At 36.8% G+C, this 22,306-nt stretch overlaps 1 protein-coding gene across 1 annotated transcript in view; it reads right to left on the bottom strand.

Moving 5' to 3' along the window:
* Positions 1-21,638, bottom strand: part of LOC122352141 (tensin-like) — a 111,453-nt gene extending 89,815 nt beyond the window's left edge. The window contains 1 exon segment of the mRNA XM_043249685.1: positions 21,394-21,638. Within this exon segment, the coding sequence (XP_043105620.1) occupies positions 21,394-21,474 (81 nt within the window). The 5' untranslated portion in view covers positions 21,475-21,638.
* Positions 21,639-22,306: the final 668 nt, after the last annotated feature.

Here is a 22,306-nt window from a genome sequence, read left to right as displayed (position 1 = left end):
CAATTGCAGAAATATAATAAAGAGTGCTATTGCACGATTAATCACTTAATAATATATATATATATATATATATATATATATATATATATATATATATATATATATATATACTAAATAAAATATAAATAAAAACAATAAAAACTACAATATTAATATAACAGTATCTAGAAAGATACTAAAATTACACTGGTAAAATAATGGGAGATATACAATAAATCATTATAAAAATGTAAATAAATAAATGTTTAAATAATAATTGTTATTATTATTATTATTATTATTATTATTATTATTATTATTATTAAAAATAATTTGTCTTATGTTCCTATGAACCTTAATGAAGTACAACAGCATTTCCCAGCAGTTTTTAGAGGATTTGAGCACCATGTAGGTGGCTCTTTCTCTCCGGCTGCCAGTCTAGCTTGGCAGGGATCTGATATGGCACGTGTCTCATATATTGAGATGCTGACGGAGCAGCACAGAGAAGAGAGCGAAGTTCAGCTGGCACCAGAGCTGGCCAGTGTTTTCTGACATTTGGACAACAAACTCCCAAGTGTCTTCATTCTGTAAAATTTGCCTGACTATGCAACAGTAACTAAGGGGGCAGAGCCTTGCACACATCAAATGCTGAATGAGGAACTTCCATGTAGTGGATCAGAAACTATTGTATACAGAGGAAATGACTGTACAAGACAGACCTCCTCAATGCACTAATGTAAGTCGACATCTGGATTTGTATACTGAGACTAGTTCAGGAAATCCTAGTCTAACTCTCAATGGTTTGACGCCACAGTAAACAAGACATCTCCTGAATCTGGACCAGCTCTATAAACATAATGCAAGATAATCTAAATTCTGTAACATTTTTAACATCTTTATGATCCTCAATGGAAAGCAAAGCTGCAGTCATGCTTAAGGGTTAATTTCTTGCCATCTTCTCCCAAGAGAAGCTCTGGACAAGCTGAACAAAGATGGTCTATCTGAAGAATGAAACTCCATGGGACGGTGTGACATTGACAGCTATGTGCCAACAATGACACGGTCTCATTTGCATTCCTCCATGAGGACGCGACTCGGCACCAACTTAATGTGATTAGACTAATCTAATTAGCCAGAAACAAATCAATGCACTGGGTAGGAGCCCCAGTCTGAGATCCATGAGTCTTTAGCAGTGACTGGATGATACCATCACACCTACACATACAGATACTTTACAAAATGCAGTCTGTACAGCTTAGATAAAACAACTTTTAAAGACAATGTTCACTACACATTTATCATTTACTCACCCTCATGTCGTTTCAAAATCGATTTTTGCGGAAAACCAAAAGAACATTTTTAAACATTTTTCATTTTCAAGAATGAAAAATCAACAAAACAGCGTCAAAGTAGTAATCCATATGATTTGTTTGTTACATGCCAAAACATCCACAGCCATGCAGTCCTGAAACGATTCTCACATAAAAAAAGTGCGCAATACAAAATGCATGAAAAGAACGTAATGAAAAGAAACCTAAGATCTTTAGCTAAGAGGGGGGAAAAAAACCTGAGTTGGCACATAGCTGTGTAGGAGATGAGCTATTTCTCCATCCACTCCTCTGAACACTGGATTCAAAAAGAAAGACAGAGCCATCTAGAATTGAAATAGAAAGAGGAATCAAGAAGTACTGTTTTTGTTGATGATGTTTTTGTAAGTAATGTCTATTATTTGTATGTATGTATTTATTTACAATAACTTAATAATAACTCTGTGTAAACAAAAATAATATATGTTCAAAATTTTTGAAAAATGAAAATTGAAACAATATTAATATTTATATATTTATATTAATATGTATATTTTATATATAAGAAGAAGAATATATCAGTCAACAGTAAACTTGGTCTTATCAATAATATCAGTCAACTTACTGACATCAATACTAAAAATATTAGCATCTATAATACTTTAATATTCATTAATAATCTTTTGCTGGAGCACTTAAATTATGTGTCAGCAACAATGGTCAATTTTATTGCAACGCATCAATGTAACATATGGTAGAAAGAAAAAAGGTGAATAAATAATACCAAAATGCTTACTGGTTGAACTTGTCTGAAATCGAAACAGTTTTTTAATTACCTGAACTCAAACTTTCTTACATCGACACATTTTACGCATTCTATACATGCATTTGTACAAAAGCGTTTTTACCCACGAGACGTAAAAAAAAAACCAGCTCAAAAGGCCAGACAGGAAAATGTCTCAATCTGAACTCATGAGAGCAGAGAATAAGACTACTCTGCACTCCTGACAGTGAGACAAGATCCCGTGAGCTTTTATTCACACAACAACAAGAGGCTGAAGCGAATTAGACTGAGAAACACTGACAGAAAGAATCTTGGCCCACAAACATAAGACACTCCTCTGCTGATGCTCCGTCGTTTACTCTGAAAATACATACGTAAACATATCCCCAAAAGCATACGGCCAGGCTCCGCTGTTATGCAATTGTTTCAGGACAATGAGGGTGCTCTGGGATATGGGTTAATGTTGAGGAACGTTGTGGCTGGAGATGCAGGAATCGTGGCATGGGGAGGGCTGGCTAACCTTCCACAGTCTATTGAAACACACGGGGTTACGAATTGCCCAATCCCATCACCCCAAACACTGCCAGCCTTTCAAATGGCCCATCTCACTCTCTCAGATGGGCACAAAGGGCGAGCCCCCCAAAGCAGGGCACACATCATCTCCCATGGTCTGCGTAACTGTATACACGGCCCCCTCGCTGAGACACTAAGCCCCTGGGAAAGGCACTCAGCCTTATTCAGACGACCAATCCATACAGCAGACAATACAGCCTCTCACCCCAAAGAGAGTAAGAGGTGGGGCGGATCACCACACAGACGGAGCAGGGCATGATGGGCTCCAGACAGAGTTTCAGAGGAGAAGAAGCAACAGGTGATCAGACACGGATAGCTCTGTCTATATGGGGAGATATCACTAAAACATATTTGAATTTTTTTCAGGCTTTCAAATCTACATTTTAATACATTTTAAAGTGAAAATAAATGTGAAAACCTGCTGTAAAAATCCTCCTGTAAACTCTATTGGCAGAGAGCATCTCAGGGACTGCACAGTGGTTTAAGTCTTACCTCTCAGATAGGTCCTTCAAGGGATCTTGTAGGGGTGAGATGTCCAAGTAACAAAATCTAGCTACTGGGATACCTCAGGGCGCAGTTATTGGACCGCTTCTGTCTTTTAGAAACATGGCTTTCCATATCACTGCTATGCTGATGACAATTAACTGAACCTCTGATTGATAAATAGCTGCTCGCATCTCTGCATGTCTAACAGGCATTTCTTGCTTCACCATCACCTTCAACTTGCCAAGACAGAACTGCTTGTTGTTTCAGCAAAACCATCCCTTTGTTAGAATTTCCCCACCCAATTACAGTAGATGCATCAATCATAACTCCTTCAAGGACAGCCAGGATCCTTGGAGTTGTGATTGGTGATCAGCTGAATTTCACAGGCCACATTGCTAAAACTGCCTGGTCCTGCATATTTGCTTTATACAACATTAGGAAGATCAGGCCCTTGTTCAAGCTCTTGTTCTGTCCAACCAGGACTATTGCAATGCTTTCTTGACAGTTCTTTCAGAGAGTTTTCAGAAAAAAATCTCTACAACTAATCCAGAATGTGGATGCAAGATTAGTCCTTAACGAGCCAAAAAATATACGTCACACCTCTGTTCATCAGCTAGCACTGGCTACCAATAGCTGCTTGCATAAAACTCAAGGCAGTGATGCTTGCCTACAAAACAACCACTTACTCTGGCCCACTATTTCAGACGAATGTGCCTTCCAGAAGGAATTCTTGTACTTGTATTCTGCAAGTAACTTTCACCTTAACTGTTCCCTTCCGGTAATGGCCTGCCCAGTTCATTCTGAACATCCAACATATCTATCTTTATTATAGCAAATTAGAGTTAAAATGTGTAATATAAGAAATGAGTAAAATTAGTTTTTAGGGAACTTAATGGTCAATAAACGCAAAATCAAAACAATCATTCAAAATAATTGTAAAGATATGAACGCAGAATAAATTCCAGCCTTAGCTGTGGCTGTCACCTCTTCTACAAGCAGAAAGTTTTTTTTTTTCCCACAAGTGTATGAGCTCCAGCAGCACCTGGTCTCAGATGCGGTTACTACAGGACAACAATGATTCCAGATGGTGGTGTGTGTGAGAGAGACGCTGCTGTTAAGCCACCTGTGATTCTCTTTGATGGCTTTCTTTGAACTTGACGCAAGGGAAGAAGTTTCTAGAGGTGCTGGAGGACAAAGATAACATTCTATTCTCACAAAGCTGCAGTGACACAAACAGGAAGTGCTGTTCCACGAAATACAATGCGAAGCTGATTTCTAAGTGAGGTATTTCCATAACTGAGCCATAGGTATTAATGTGCCTGATAAAACGCCCTCATTTTAGTTAATGAAAGCTTTATCCAGCAAGTCCAGAACCCTCTTTTCACCCGTCTCTCGCTGGTTCTGACACACATTTACTTTCTCTCCATCCTTTCAGTTGAACCAGACACAGACCGGGCACACAGCCATCAGCTCACAGGCAGGAAAGGAGGTGTGTTTCCATCATAAACTCACTCTGCTCAGGAGAGAAGCACGCATGAGTCCCAAAAGATATTTGGACACTTTAGTCACACTTTCAAACGCCTGAATGTCACTGAAATAAAGCTAGATGTTAGCTATATTTGGAGCGAAACTTAAAAAAAAATACTATTTGCAGTTTATTCACAGTATTATGCACGTTCTTTCATATTCTTCGCTTGTGTGTGTGTTTATATTTATGTATTTATCAATTAAAAATTATATGTACAAGTTTAACTAATGTATTAATTTCAATATTTATACTTATGCAGTGTATTATTAAGAAATAGCTCATTATTTAGCCTTTTAATAATACACATTAATGTTCATTATTATTGTATACTACTGCTTGTAATATATTTTTATATCAACTTCTTTTTAATCAAATAGTAGTGCGCAGCATTATAACATCACAATCAATTTGCATATTTAATTTAGCAAGTGGCACCTTGTTAACATCTTAACGTGTAATATTTTGCGCTTAAATACATGTATTTTGTGAGTCAAACAAATGTTTAATAATTTCAACCGATATGGTAAATATATTAAATTGTATTGAGTACTTTGCATTGTGGGATACTTTATTGTATATTATATAGTAAATAATAGAAACAAACTGCAGATTTAAAAGAGTAGTATGGTAATGTTATTTCAAACACAGCTGTTTGGTTTGAGCATTACAGTGTTATATAATGCAACAACATTCATTTAATTTTAAGAATGGGGCTGAAACGTGAGGCTGCAACTCAGCAAACGTAGGATCGTTTGTTAAGGCTTCAGGTTTTATTTCCTAGTACAGTATAGAAAGCATTGGTCTCTCCATGTGAGAACCCCGCCAAGCATCATGGGAAAGTGTCTGTAGAAGGCCCGGTGAGGCGTGGTAAATACAGCCATTCACCTACAATCCTCTTAGAGTTTAATCTGTAAATTAACAATGTGAATGAAGTCATTCCAGGGTACTCAGATCTGCCCTTAAGTGATGTGAAATTACAGCAGTGGTTACTTAAACACCTCCTCTTAAAAGAAGCGTGCTACCACGGATCGGAGCGCAGAGCCCCAGCAGGCCCGTCTCTAACGTGCACACACATTCCTAATGTATACAGTCACCTTACAAAGACTGCTCCTTCTGCAGACAAAAACAGAGATACACAGTTTCCGAAATAGCTCCCAATATTGTGCACTATACTCAGTATGCTCTATATGGGTCGTTTAAATACACAATTAAAAAAGACAAATCTAGTTAAATCTAACAATATAGTCCATAAATTGTTCATATTCATGATGGATTCATTTGCTTTTGATAAACTTATGAGAAAGGTTTTAATGCCATGACTTGTGGTGCAACCAAGTATAGAGTAAATATTTGTATTTTTTATTTTTCCTTACACACTAAAAGCATGATGCATGCCCATCCTAATAGTCTTTAAACATATAAATATATATTTTATTTCTTTATTTATTAATTCATTCATTCATTAATCCATTCATTCATTCATCCATCCATCCATATTATACAAAATCAAGTCAATCAGTGTTTCAATCAGAGTCTGAATTCATTCAGTCATTTCTTTCACTTGTTACCTATATAGCAAATTCTGTGGCATTTACTATGTTAGAAACAAAGAACAAGTATGTGATTTCAGATACAGCCAGTGTTTGATTTGCTCAGTAAAGCTCTCGAAAAGAGCCTCCAAATGGCGTTATTTCATTCTCCCTGTCCAATCATTCAGCCCCGTTAAACATTACTCATTCTTATATATCTGCCTTAACATACTACGCTTAGTATAAATCTCCAAAACCGACACATACACTCACGGTCACCCTTAAAATTCACCTTATACAAATACACTCACCCTAAAGTCTGCTCATAAATCCTTTAAACACACACACAAACACTTAAAATCCACTCTCTTGCGTTTACTTGATACATCAATCACTCCTTCCATCCACGCCAATGTAAAAAAACACAACATCTTCACCTGCAAATGAACCCAAGGAGCTGGAAATATGTGAGTGTGTGAGCTAATCCATGTAAAACATGACTCCACAATGCTGGAGTTCGTCCACGTATCGGAAAAACCCATCTCTGTGTCCATATTCCAGTGCCAGGATAAGATGATTGTGTCCATCATTGGGCCTCCATTCATTTACCTAAACAGTCAAAAGCCACACTCCTGGAATATTCTGCTGACCAAATATTACTGGGACATGTGGTTGCTAGGGTGTTTTGGATTTTTACTTATTCTTCCGATGTATATACGTGTCTCAAAAAAGCCAAGATATGTTATATAGGTTAATATTTTCAAACTCAGAAAAGAATGTAAATCAAAATCATTCAGATAAGGTTGTTGTTATTATATTATTATTATTATTATTATTATTATTATTCACCATGGCTGCATTTATTTAATCCAAGGTACAGTAAAAACTTTAACATGTAGAGATTTTTTTTACTATTTAAATTTGCTTAATATTTGAAAATATATTTTAAACTAATTTATTTCCGTGATCAAACCTGGATTTTCAGCATCATTACTCCAGCAATGTCATGTGATCACTCTAACATGCTGATTTACTGATTATCACCATTTAAAAAAGTTGAGTAGATTTTTCGTCAGGATTCTTTGATGAACAGAAAGATCCAAAGATCAGAATTTATCCAAAATAAAAAGCTTATGCATTTAAAAGCTTGGAGTCAGTATTGTTGATTACATGTCTTTGTGGGATACTCGATTTTGATTGGCCAGTCCCTAACAACCTGCTGGATGTACATTATCCCTTACATATCGTATAGCCCTAGATGTACATTATCCATATCGCCCAGCCCTAGCAGAGCTATGGTCCTCCATGAATTAAATTTGAGACAACTGCTTTACGGTAAAGATGATACAAAAATGTCCCTTCTTTGGTACTGCCCCAGTGACAAGCTGTTGTAACAATAAAGGTACCATTTGTGCAATTTTTTTCTGAAAGTGTAAGGCAAAGCACAACCAGTGCAACAGACATTGACCAGCAACCGCCTAGATAGAGTAACAATCCAAAACAGTTTTATTTGTACAGTACAAGACCCATTAGTCCATTACCAGTCAATAACTCTCACTTCTGGCTTGGAAACCTTAATGCTTCAGCCAAACTCAGTTTTACTTCATGAGGTCATTTGGAAAGATCAGTGCTGAGTTTAAATATCATACAGCAATTGACCATTGATCAGCTGTACACAATGACACTGAGAGGTTCCTTGACATGTCCTGTCAAGAACCGTACACAAAGCCTTCGATTTCTGGAACATGTAACCAAAACTGTGAACTGAATATTTGGATCTTCTCCAGTGATTATATTCCTCGTCCTTAATAAAATTCAGCATTTGGAATTGGGGAAAGAGATTAGTTGTCTTCTCATTTGATGGAGGACACCTTCAAACTACCCGCTATCCTTTTCTTGGCACTACCTCTGATCAGGATTTACCTGGAGAAAAGCAGTTCATTAGCATTCCCATTCATCTCAAGACCACCTGGAAACACACAACCTACCTTCAACACGGCCTGAAACGTCCCACTTTTTGTACCTGACTTTGGTTAAAGCAGGTCTGCCCTCTTCGGGACTCCCACCCCCATCCATCCCACCACAATGTTTTCTTTTCACAACGCTGCAATTCTTCTACTCACAAAAACATTTCTCAGCAAGGGGGTCTGACCTTTGCCCTCACCCCTCCCTTCCTTCCACTCTTTCTGACCTCACATCCACACAAACACAGTGAGGACGTCTCGCTCTCTTTGCTCTTTAAAGGGTTCGGAGCGCCGTAGGGGGTTCGCTCACCACAGGACGAGCCCCCAGAGCATCTGAGGACAAGAGAAGCATTAAAGCACCGCGGACTGATGCTGCATTGATTTGAGGGGAAGCCAAATGACCCGGTGAATTGAAAGTGTAAGGGAGAACCCATGGGTCCGATCAAGTTCTGCTATAACATCCTCAGGAAACGGCATCCAAAAAACAGGTTATATTTGTCAAACAAAGCATTTTTGAGTGAAGTCTGGGAACTGATAAAAAAAAATAACATATGTAAACTTCCTCCATGTGCCATAAAAATCAAGAGACTGTCAAACATAATCATTCAGATTAAAGGTGCTGTAAATAGAGATGAAAAACGTGATGATAATTACTGTCATGTTATAAATAAATGGGCGATATAAAAATATTTTCTAATTATTTTGTAATGTAATGCAAGGTAAAAAAAAAAAAATTATATATATATTAAACAAATAATGTTGATTTAATGAAAAAGCTGATATATTACTTTCCATACTTTATCAAATATTTTCCATATATTTTTCAAGTTAATAAAAAAAGATATCCTGAATAATTCATTCATAAATAGTTTTTGGATTAATTACTTTCATGTTATGGCCAATAAATGACATGTTATAAATTTCTAGAATTTTTAACAAATTAAATTAAATAAAATTTCATTGGCTGTTTTTTCACAGATAAAAACGAGATGATAACTAACAAAAACTAATTTTCAATGACAAAAACTACAATGAAAATCTATTGACATCTTCACAACTAATAGAAACGAAGACGGAAATGTTAAGGTGGGACAATATGGGATCAGATTCATTCAGAACAGAATCTGCTGCATGGTTTAGAGGTTAGATGCCACTTACATTCCAACTTATCACAGCTTATTGATCCTGCAGGACATAAGCTAACATATACTTGCTGCACGTCTCATAAAACCTTCAAAAATCTCTACTATGAGGGAGTAAGAGAAGAGCAGCCATATGGGTAAATTTGATGATGCAAGAAAGAACTCAATTTAGTCCGGTTTCTGACTGCAGACCTGAAGCATATACACACATAAAGAGTGCATTTACTTAGTATTAGTAGTCCTAAAGATTAATCAAAATTTATTCATATAAATAAATATACATGTCTGCTTGAAATAATCAATCATATGGTAAGCAAGTTATAAATAATGCATAATTAGCCTGTATAACCATTGATGTTTCATTGAAAAGAAAACCATTTTTTTCCATTCAGTTAAATCAGTGTCTATCATGATAAAACCTTAATGTCAAACATAATGAGCTTGGAAATTTTTGAAAAATGCTTAATAAATGCATTACACTATAACTAAACCCATTTGATTTTAGCTGACTAAATTAACTGTAGATTATTTGACTAAAATCATATGATATTTAGTCGACAAAAACAGACTGAAACTAAAAACAATTCAGACAACTAAAATATATATTGGCCAATAAATGACAGATTTTTTTATTGGCATAATTAATGTTATTGGTCAAAATACTAAAATACTATATATCACACCTGTCTTAGTGACACCAGAATGCTACTGTTCAGCCAATCAGAAGACAGCTCTGCTCTTGTCAGTCAGATTTGCTGACATGTTCTTGGCTGCCATCTTTTCCAAAACTGCAGAGACGCATGAACAACTGATGATGGAGGGACAATTCTCTTTTATCCAAACATTCATGGGTCAAATGGTCACAATTGTTTTAGCATTTCAAACAAACCTCATAAAACAGTGCCGTAGAACAAAACTCCTTCCATATGGATCGCATTATCCATTATCTAAGCAATCTGAAGAATTGGCGTCGCCTAAATGTTTATATTATTGGCACTCAAGGCCAGACATTTATTTACTTATTTATAATGATGAGAGTGTTTGTGTAGTATAGAGATTTGGTGTAACTCGGCCAGTGTTGTGGACCGGGATCAGTCTATCCCACCGAGGCTCCTCAGGAAGAAGAGATGAAGTGAGGATGACAGACGGAAACCAGTTCCCATCTCAATCCAACCTCATGAGACAGCTGGCACAGATCCAGACACCTCGTCCCAGACAAACCTTTACATTACTCCACACTACGGGGTTCCTGAAGGGCAATCTCATTCATTTTCTCTTCGCAGAAATATATTTTTAGAGATAATGTGCAAACCTTTCAAGACAGCACACCATATGTGAATTGCTCAATCATCTTAAGCCTCTTTCAAGCCAAGTAAACATTTTTTTTCATAATTTTTTGCCTACATGTATAAAACAATCAGATTATAACATAGCTAATATGATATTTATTGATGCTTTGTTATTCTATTTCATTTTATAAACTACAAAGTTATTTTAAAATTACTAAACAACAAAAAAAAAAACATGCACAAAAGGTTTGTCTGCAGATATTGACCAGCCAATTCAGAAAATCCCACAACAGACGAATTAAGTTTGATCCGTCAGGTTGATAGCATGAGTCTATACCTACAGAAAATTGTCACAAAACTATATTCACCCGTGTTTGTGGGTGGTCTTCTTCTGTCAGTCTCTGGTCCTGGGAACACGAAGATCAGTATCTGAGCTGTTCTTATGATCAGTCTCTCCAGGATCCAGATTAAGTCATTTTTCCCAGGATCTGCTGAAGCCATTATTCCGGTTGGGATGTCACAGCCCAGAACCCCCATCACTGCCGGAACTACCTCGGCTTCACTTGACTTGTCTCATTCTTCCCAACTTGTCCTTCAGTCTCTGGTATTCATAAAGGTTTTTATACTCTTGCTTCCTGATGTTACATTCACAATCACCTAACATATTCATCACCGCCTACGACTCCTCATCTACAAACACAACAGTGAAATATCACTTGCTTTATCAGTCTCAAAGTCCAAGAATAACTTTTCTAATAATGCTTACAAAACTGGTCATATGAGAACTTTACATTACACAGTTGTGTTTCATTTAATGCCAAAAAACATACACAAAGTTGCCTGACAGTCACTAGAAGTCTACATCACGCAAAGCCCTTAAAAGTACTTGCTGCCAATGATGACTTTATAGTGCATAAGAACAGAACTGCACAGAATCCTGTCGTTCATGAAGTTCTACAACAATGGTCAACTAGGTCAGCAATGATGATAACATTTCATCCGATATATATAATTGATATAACTACAAACTATCCAGGGCATCACAGTCCCAGCTGTCACTGGAGGCCTGCATCATCTAAAGCTCCTAAAGCGGTCTGATGTCCCATCATTCACGAGTTCCAGAAGGCTGCCAAGCCAAGAATACAAGCTACTTATTTGTCACCTCTTACAATATCTCAAAGACAACTGACTGCTTTCGGAGCTCTCAGAATAGACACTTAATCATAGCGTGAGAGCTGGAATTACACATGTGGCTCTATAGACACATTTATGGGGCTTAACGGGAAAGTTTAAAGATTTTGAGAAAAAAATTAAATTGTGGAAACATTCTCCAGCAGCCTAAAAACCTTTGTACCAAGGTCACAATGTATACTCAGTATAAATGTGACTTTTATTTTTTTGGGGATTTTGGATCCAATTTCATTTCATTTCGTTTTAGTTCAGTTCAGTTAAGTTTATTATTCAACAAGGATGTGTAATTTCATCAAAAGTGACCTAATAAAAGATTTCAATTTATAATAAACACTTTGCTCTTTCTATTAATAAACCAAACATGTAAATATTACAGTTTCCACAAAAATATAGCCGCACTACTGTTTTTCAGCACTGATATAAGATATAAGATAATTTCTTGTGCAGCTTTGCATCACAGGAATAAACAATACCTTACAAAATATTCAAATAGAAAAAATATGCTACTGAATATTTACTGCAATTTTGATCAAATAAATGCAGCCTTATTTGACAAAAGGAGAGTAATGTCTCCATGAAACCAACATAAGATTCAAAGGGTCATTATGAAGTTCAACATCGCCGATTTCTCTCTCTCTCTCTCTCTAAACGATGAGGGGTCAGAATGTGACCTCTTACTTGGCTGTGTGATGGTCACCTGCTTTTCATTTAGGAAAAAAAAATTTGCCTCAGGCATTCCAATTTCTCTCTGTTGTTCTCTCATCCTTCTCATCCTCGTCTAACCTAAAAGCGTTTGATTTCAAAGAGGAGGATCCGGATGAGGAAATTACTCACTTAACGTGATGTTGAGAGTGAAGTCTCTTAACCTGAAGCCGGTGTTTGCAGAGGCACTGAGTGCTGCCCATATCAACAGACTGACTTCTGAAACCCTTCATCATCCTGCTTCACACACAAACATCGTGCTGTCCTTCTCGTTCTACTGTGATATTGTAATAAACTACATGCGTGAGCATTAGAAGAATTACAGGAAGACGGGGCGATGTCAAATACTCACAGCGCATTTGGGATTCTTTTTCTGGTGATATCAAATTTCATTTGTGTGAAGAACAAAATAATAAATCACACTCCGGCCACAGCAAAAGCAAAGTAACAGCCAAAGATGTGCAATCTGAATTGATAAGTTGATATCTGTGAATCAGTTCCGTTTTAGTCCGTTAACTTACATTTTACATGCTATAAAATAATTTCACTAAATGTCTTAAATTTTAATAAGTACACTGAAACAAGTTTTGCTTTATTCAGACGTTGACATAAAAAATAAAACATTAAAAAATGCACATAAAAAAGGCAAGGGACAACAATGAACTGAACATTAAATGGAGAAAGATTGAAATAGCAATGCAAATTAAATATTAAATGTAATTAAATATTGCCGTTTATTATGTTTATTTAATACACAAAAAAGCAGATATTGCATTAGAAATGGATGAATCTGAATTTAAGAATGCAGTAAGGAGATTTAACTTGATAATCATTAGGGGTCATTTCAAGTTTGACTGAAAAAAGGTAAATAATAGTAAAAGAGAAGTCACATATGAAATGACGATGAAATGCTTATCTCTTTAGGCTAAATGACATCCTGTTGTTCACAACACAACAGCTCATCTCATAAATCTTACTCATGATCTGTAATTTTACACTTAGTAAAAACAGCTATGAGCAACATTTCGCAAGACCAAACCGACATGATTAATCCAATTCCGAGGCATCCAATTCTATTACAGTATTAAAATGGCATTTTATGGCAAAAACACAGAACCGTATTTTTATCGCAGCCATGTAAGGCGGCGGCGTTTTCGTGAGATAATCAGAACCTGCGTTCATCAAAACCGAATAAAGTTCTGTTTCACAGGCTTCGGTGACGTGCATCCTCGTGAAAATAAATAGTGCAGATTGTGCAATGCAGAAAAATAAATGAGGGCTGTCAGAAAGTAAAGCAGCATTCTTCAGCGTCTGTACAGAGTGAAACGGAGTTCACTGCCAGTAATTTACATCTTTCTACAGAAAGTACAGCGTGCCTCTCTAAATTGTGCCAATTACAATGATTCACACTGGGCTCAGAGGCATGATAAAGAAACTAATACCAGATCTCCGCCGATGGGGCTTCAGACTTTAAATCAAAGAGACTTTCACATACTGATCGTAAGAAACTCATACGACCGCCAAACGTTCAAAGAATAATTCACTTTAAAATGAAAACTAACCCTCGTGTCGTTCCAGAACCACTTTGCTAGGTTTTAATCTGTTCGCGGTTCGTTTGAACACAAAAGGAGACTTTTAAAGTATTTTTAATGCAGCTCTTGCTATTTAATAACAGTACATTGCGACTATGGACATCAAACTCGAATAAGCACCATAAAAAGTATTTATGAAACTATAAAAAGCTGGCGGAGATAAAGATTATTAGTGAATAACGATGGTTATCAGTCATTGTATGACTTGGAATATACGCTATATGTATTACTTTTAATCTTTAAACTTTTAATAGTCCATTTTGGAGCTTACAAATGTTATGGCCTAAGTTGAACTTCTAATAAAAGCAAAGCAGATTGGATCCCATATGTAGGTGAAAAAACACTTAACAGAAGGGGCATTTCAGGTGAACTGTCCCTTTAAGTGCGATGTGTAGCACAAACAGGCACCTGGTAGGACAGAAACAGATGTCCTGAGATAGAAATGAGGTCACAAAATCTGAATCACATCAACTAATATAGGACAGGCCAATAAAAAACAACAACACTTGGTCATTCTTAGCAGCTAAAATAAGGTTCCTGAGACCTGACCTGAACTCAGAGTCATATTCCTGATCTGGAATTGAAATAGAGATGGATATACAGTTAAATATACAGTACAGAGTCTGCCAACGACGGCTATGTTCAGCATGCGATACTGTACAGAATGAAGAGACTTTTAGAAAAACACACTTTAAAATAATAGTCTAGGAAATGTATATATATATATATATATATATATATATATATATATATATATATATATATATATATATATATATTTAAATTGAACAAAGATGAAATCTGAATACTGAATTTGCCAGTTTTTTTTCTTGAGTATCATATGATGCATCATCCTTTATTGCTCATATATAAGAGGCACACACACACACACACACACACACACACACACACACACACACATATACATATATATATATATATATATATATATATATATATATAAATCAGTAAGATGAAACACTGATAGCTTATTTGTAATGTAAATCAATGAGATCTTTACAGCAGACTAATATCTAATATGCATATAAATATCAGTTGTCACACTATAACTCACAATAATATATCTCAGTAAAATGATATTTAAATGCTCAGTTTTCAAAATTCTGAAGTTCTAATTCATTGAATAATAGATAATACGGTTATAGGTATCATATAGGTAGATGATTGGTTGATATATTCATTTTTTAACACTGAAACACATTTTAACATTATATGTCTTATGAATGATGTAAGGATCATTAAGTAAACTTGCTTCAGTCCAGTAAATATTAATCTTGAAACATTACTTGCAAAATAAAGTTTGAGGACAAACATTTGAATCAGTAGTGTGCGCGACACATAGTAATAAAATTCTACTAATTTATAAGCAAATTCACGCATGAAATAAATAAATATCATGTTGTTTATTGCTATTTTCAACATCAGGGCATGGGTGTACTACAACACTGTGAAAAAAAACATAATTGGTTTAACGCACAAGGTTCAAACAGGCGGTCTGGGTTTCCTATCACCAACCATAACTGCAAACAGGTTTAAGGAGCATTGGTCTCTCTCTCAGCCCTGAGCACATCACTGCTAAACACTTCATCATCCGCTCAATCAGCTCTTCCGTCTCGAGGCCTCTGGGTAACTGGTGTGATCCACTCATGCTGATGTGTGACTAACCATAGCACTTAGTCCTGCGCTTCATTCAGTGACAAGAAAAGCACCACACTGCTCCAGTCGAGCACAATGATGGAGCACAGCGAGTGAACTAGGACTTGTATTCTTAGATAAGCAGACTGTTTACTGAATAAAGATGCAAGATCTCATACAGCAGTTTAGAAGGACAGGGCAAAATGCATTTTGAAAATGACAATCACCGACCCTACTCACACCAAAGGGCAGATTTTTTTGAAGTGAGCACTCCGAAAATCCTATTTGAAGCCATGCATACTGCCAATTAATTTTAAATCACAATGTTATCCAAGCTGCAAAATGTTATACTGTAGAAGACTATTAAGTTAATATTAAATAGTTTCTATTTTTATCACATTGTACATCTGAATTTTAGAACGCCTGCTAAGGTCTTAAATCAATTTCAGAGCGTTTTCAAAACAAATTATCTTGAGTTGCCATGCGTGACGTGATCACAAACAGCAAAATCAGTTCCTTAAAGTGGCCACTGAATGAAAGGTCTCTCATTAGGGACAGCATCTTTGACTGATAGTATACAGCGTTTCTTCATTACGATAGACAGAGTGGGCCGATCAGTGAAAAATTACATCATCTGCTTCAAAACCACACAGACATTTGGTTCCATTCACAAAGAGTAAGAAACGGCTCTGTTTATTTGAGATGCTCTGGTTGAGCATTGCTTATGTGCTGCAAAGTGAACTCACATCAAATAATGCCCCCTACTGAGACGAAACAAGAATGCCGATGAAGAATAATCGAGTAAAGTTCGACATGATGAAAACCACATGATGCAGGGACAAACTCCCCCCTGTTAGGCCTCCCTCTAGAAAAGCCGCAGAGACATTAATGAGTTACTGATGAATTACGTGTCTTGTGCCTTACTACAGATCCCCAGATAGCAAATGTGTACCTTAAGTCGCCCGTGAACTTCCTAGAGTCTGTTTAGTGGTCAAGCTTTGAAACAATAGTGCAGACAGTCAAACCATTGAATGCATCCTCAAAAAAATTCAATAAAAAAACAAAAGCTGTCAATGTGGCAGAACCCCTAAAAACTACTAGTATTGCTTACACTTTAGGTACAAATTTAGGTACTGAAATGCACCTTTTAGGAGTAAATGAAGAACAAAGGTATACCTTTTGAAAAGGTACTTTCCCAGTAATGGCTTTTGTACTTTCTTTCTTTTTTTTTTTCCCTGAAAGAGTAAGTCTTTTATCTCTGACAGATGCTGAAAAAGGAGAAGAATCAAAACTGGCAACCCAGCGAGATTGAGGATTAAGGGAAAGGGCAAAAGAGAGATAGAGAAAACTTGGGAAAAATCAGAGAGGATGACGGGGAAAAGTGAGATATTATGGTGATCAGGAGACATTCCAGAACGCCGTTCCATTGACAGCAGTGGATTAGTAAGCGGCTCGGCCCGCTGAAGTCAATGCAGACTTGCATCATGAATCAACGCAGAAGGTTAAACGCCTATAATGTACTCAGAGAGACCACACAGTTCCCTCTGGGCTGTCGCTCAAGGTTTAACCACTCGTTCCTATGTAAAATCATAAGACCCAACAAATGAAAAATTCAAGTTGAAAATGACAGAACGATAGATAGAAAAATAGAAAGGCAGAACTATACTGTAATACAATGACACCGAACACAGATATGATAGCCAGAACAATATATTCACAGAACAACAGATAAACATTAGACTTAATGACAGAACCATAAAAAATTATAAAAAGTGAATGACCGATAGATAGATAGATAGATAGATAGATAGATAGATAGATAGATAGATAGATAGATAGATAGATAGATAGATGAAATCACTGCATGAAATCAACTGCAGAACTCAGTATAACATAAGTATACTTTGCCTGTGAAATCATTGCAAGCATATCTACTTTAGCATTCGATAACGTATAGCTCAGCTTTGAGATACAGAACATGCACACCCTCTAGCAGACACGTGCCTAGACGTACACGAAGAACCGTGGCTGATCTATTACGAAGGCGAACCAGATGTTCTAATTTTGAATTTGCCAAAATTATAGGGGCCCCTCACAGGCAGCTTTGATAGAGGGACGAAGAGCTTGTAGAGCATGAGGTCATTAAAGTGGAATTCAAAAGCCAACAATGATGAGAAGTGTAAGAGTAAATCATACGCTGAGTGACTTCAAAGACCACTGACTCATTAGTCGGAGAAAAATCAAAGGCGATCTCCTAGAAATGACTGCAATGCACAGAGAGGAATGAATACGTACCTGAAAATTCATTTTGTAAATTAATATTAATATTTATAAAGTCACATAAAATAAATGTTGCCTTCAGTAAAAATGTGAAAAAAGGTGTCATGAGCCGCACACGAACACTTCCAACACTGCACAGTGCAACTTGTTTGCTGTTGATTGATCTGGAGTGTTAATGGACATTGATCACTGCAGTAAGCTCTTCGACCTCTCAGACAGCTCAAGATGTGTCATTATTTGCATTGGCTGAGTGGCAGAGAGCCGGCGTTCGTAAGCAACAATTCGTCTCTGAGGTCTTTATGCTAGAACCACACGTAAAATTTGTGCAAAACATTAAGAATTTCATTTTGTGGGAAAATCCTCATTTTAAGCCAACTGTGGTCAAACTGTAATAAGATATATAGAAAACACAGTTTGTCGCGCGTTTATATTTTGCCCCACTCATCAACGCATATAATTCAAATGAATAAAAACGGTAACGCCTACTTTTCACAATCCAGTTACTAATGGTTTAAAGTAGCCTACTGCTCGATGTTTTTCTTTTGGTTATGGTTTGGTAAATACATTACATTACAGAAGCTAAGCATAGTCAATCAATAGCAATATAGTAAAAAGTTACTAAAAAGTTGTCAAAATTAACTCTTCAAGAAGGTTTTTTGGTAGCCATTGATTTGATGATGACAAAATGTGCGTGTGTTTATGATGAACTAACTTTTATAAACTATATTTTGTAAATTAATGAATTACAATTATATACAAATGAAAATCAACTTAACCTGTTCAAATATTCAACATTCATACACACACACATACATTTAAATTTAGCTAAAATTAAAATATATTTAAATTTAGCTTGTGATCAAACCTTCAGTCCATTGTTTCAATGTACTTTCAAATAAATTTACAAAAAAAAAAAAAAAAAAAACACTGTCCAGCCCGGTTAGTCCTAAAAGTCCTAAAAGTTCATTTATAATTCAGAGTTTGGAGGAAGTGCATTCTGAGCTTTTAGGTATTGGATGTTGCCCGCTCTTTTCTGTTACTTCTGCTTCGTCCTCTGCTGACATCAGGACAGGTTTCTCTTCGTAGGAGTCACAATGTCATCTCTCCTCAGCAGGTAATCAAACCCCTGCCAAGTATAGAGTTTGGGTCCAGGGATTTGGTTTTGGATGCCGCTAGCAAATAAATCACATCTGCTTCATTCTGAACACCTGTTTCCCGCATCTTCTGGTCATATATGATGACATCTACAGCTGTAGACGGAGTCTTCGTCCCTGCAAAGCCCATTCCTCCAATGCCAGTGCGGCAGAACTGCAGAATCACAGTCTGAAAGGAAGACTGAAAGACTCCCACTATATTCAAAAAGCGCCTGAGCTTTGGAAGGATTTGGGATCCTTTTCCACTCCATTCACTAAAGCCGAATGCTAATTAAGAGACCAGAGAGGTCGGAGAGAGTGAATGACCAGAGAGAAAGAGGAGTGAACACAATCATCGGCCGAGTGACAGTTAAAGAAATACTTCACCCAAAAGTGACAACGTTGTCATCGTTTACTCACCCATGGGGCGAATGTCCAAGCTGGGTTTTTTTTTTTTTTGCATAAAATGAAAGGCATATGGTAATTCATTCCATCAAGATCCAGAAAGTAGTAAAAATGTAATCCGTATGACTACATCTTAAGTCGTACGGCAGCTTTGTGCGACTGAAATTGAAGTCATTATTCACTTTCTCTTGTGAGATACATGTTACTGAAAATCTGAGACTTAAAGTCTCCATTTAATCAATGGAAAAAAAATCTTTCATTTTGTGTCCTTGAGGCCCAGAAGAATAATATATTGCTGTCTTTTAACTCGTGAGACTTAATAGCGTTCTTACAGACTTTATCTGAGATGCTTCTCTTATAATTCTTTGAAAATAAAAATTTACATAAATGGGACATTTGTTGAAATAATGTGAAAGTGTGGAGATATCAAATGAACATGATACTTAGATGAGACATAATTGAGCATAAAAACGAATGGAATTTAGTAAAAGGACTAACTTTTAGGAAAGCAAACTTTCAGTAAACTGATGTGATTTCTTTTGAAATTCTATAGAGGATACAATGTCTCAAACTGTTTTCTGATTTGGCAAGACTCAAAAGCTTTGAGATCGGTATATGAACTTCTCAACAAAATCAATCACTTCGAAATATGAGCTTGTGGTTCCTAAAAACAAACATCACAAATAAGATCTCTGACGTCTCAGTTGTTTCTCCAATAAAAGATTTATTGAAGTGCAAATAATGATTTTTGCACTTGCTTCTCGTGAGATTTTCTCCTGTTTCTTACATTTAAATTAAGTTAAAGTATATAGAGATATTAAAGGTAAAAGTAAAAATTTTCATTTCAGACTTGACAGAATATCTTTGCAAATCTGATTAAAGACTAAGATCTAATTTAGGACTTTTTACTCTGGAGACAAGACACTTGCTCCATTTAATCTCACTCTTCTCTAAAACAAACATCTTATGTCCCAGACGGAGTTAATCACTAATACTCACATTTTCGAAAAAAAAAAAAATACACTTAAATCATAGAGAATTAACTTAAAATGTGACATGGACAGTAAAAATGCATTGATTTTTTGCAAATGCAAATGCAGTCTCCCGTAAACAAAGTGAAAGTATAGTGATATAAATGAATTTGAAAATTAAATGAGAAATTGATCACTGACAGTCTCAAAATAATCATGTTCATGGTCAACTCAAAAGCTCGGCCGTATTGTTGCATGGAAAAGAGCAGCGTTTATGAGGGTTTAGAGTATTAAGGAGGCGAATAAATTATGACATGTTCACTTTTGAGCACACCATTTCTTATAAAAACAGTTCAAACAACAAACAACAGTTAATGTCTAATGTCTCCATTTGCACCAAAACATAGTGAAAGATACTTAAGCCTACTGCATACTATAATCAAAGTAGTCTCTAGTAGCTCTAAGCATGCTTCACCTGAAGGCTTTGCGTGACTGATATTTAATTCACCTTGTGAGTTAAGTAGGAGGATAATTGCTAAAAAAAATCAAGATTCAAAACTGTACATTTAATGCTGTGTTTGTCTTGAAGAAAAAACAAAAACATTTTCTACCCTTGAGGTCCATAAGAAGCTCAACCGACTTAACAGAGTTCTCATGTAGGTTGCATTTAAGTATCAACTTCATCTAATATGCTTCCCTACAGTTCTTCAGAAGACACAAGCAACAGGCTATGGACGTGCAGAAAATGCATCCTTTTTGCCCCCAAACATGAAAAAAACGCTCGAAACGCGACGTGCGCAATGTAACAACCTAACTAATTCATTGCATTATCCATTATTCAATCCCACCCATCCCATCCAAGTGGAGTGACCCTCGGCTCACCCAGAACATGCAGGACAGGCAGACCCAGGTGCGTGCGCGGCCGGCCAGTGCGGCTGGCAAGCTGAGAGACACGGAGGGCATCACGAGATCAGGCTGACGGCTTCCTCTCCACTGGATCCTGCACGAGACGCATAACTATTCCACACGCTGGTCCCACGACGCTCCACAGATCCATGACACGTTGAGGAGAGCTGCATCAACTGCCGCTGCTGTCCTCCTCGCCACTCTCTTATTCCAGGCACCCTCCCTCTCTCCGTCTCTCTCTCCCTCTCTCTCTCTCTCTCTTTTTTTGGGGTCATGTAGCTCGGCTCCACAGGAGAGAGGGGGAGGTGACTGAGAGCCTCTTTATTTCTCCCCTCTGCTCTCCTTGTAGGCTTTAGCCCCTCCTCTCTCCATGTCTCTCTTCAGTCTTACTTTCATTCACATCTTCCACCCCCTGCTTTCCTCTCTAACCTCCCCCACGAGCAGATTTTCTCAAAGCGTGCTCGCTCGTTCTCATCCCCAACTCTCCTGCAGCCTCAGGAAGGAAACATCGGAGTTGTTTCTTCTAATTAAGTCACCTGCGTCTCAGATTTTGTCTCCTGAGAAAAGGACTGGGTAAAGTCACACGTGTCTAGAGTTTCAGATAAGCGACTGAGAGTTAAATATGAACTCGACTGCAAGTGAATCGTTTGGGCATCCACGAATGAAAAAATCACACGTGAGGATTCTTTAACGTCTCAGTGGTTTCTTATAACTGAATATGTGTGGACTTTATCTCAACTCACACGAAGATAAACCGATAAACCAAGTTATAAGTGAGCAATCTCTGAGCGAAAATGAGATGAACAAATGAAATGTTGAATAAATAAATGGATTTGAACTTTTGTTCTGCAGACTTTCAGCTCTTTGCAATGCGTCTCCTCTAAAATGC

The sequence above is a fragment of the Puntigrus tetrazona genome, chromosome 9, assembly GCF_018831695.1.
Source record: "Puntigrus tetrazona isolate hp1 chromosome 9, ASM1883169v1, whole genome shotgun sequence".
Classification (NCBI taxonomy): domain Eukaryota; kingdom Metazoa; phylum Chordata; class Actinopteri; order Cypriniformes; family Cyprinidae; genus Puntigrus; species Puntigrus tetrazona.
The sequence above is the reverse complement of the archived record's forward strand: the minus strand, read 5'-3'. Positions and strand labels throughout refer to the sequence as shown.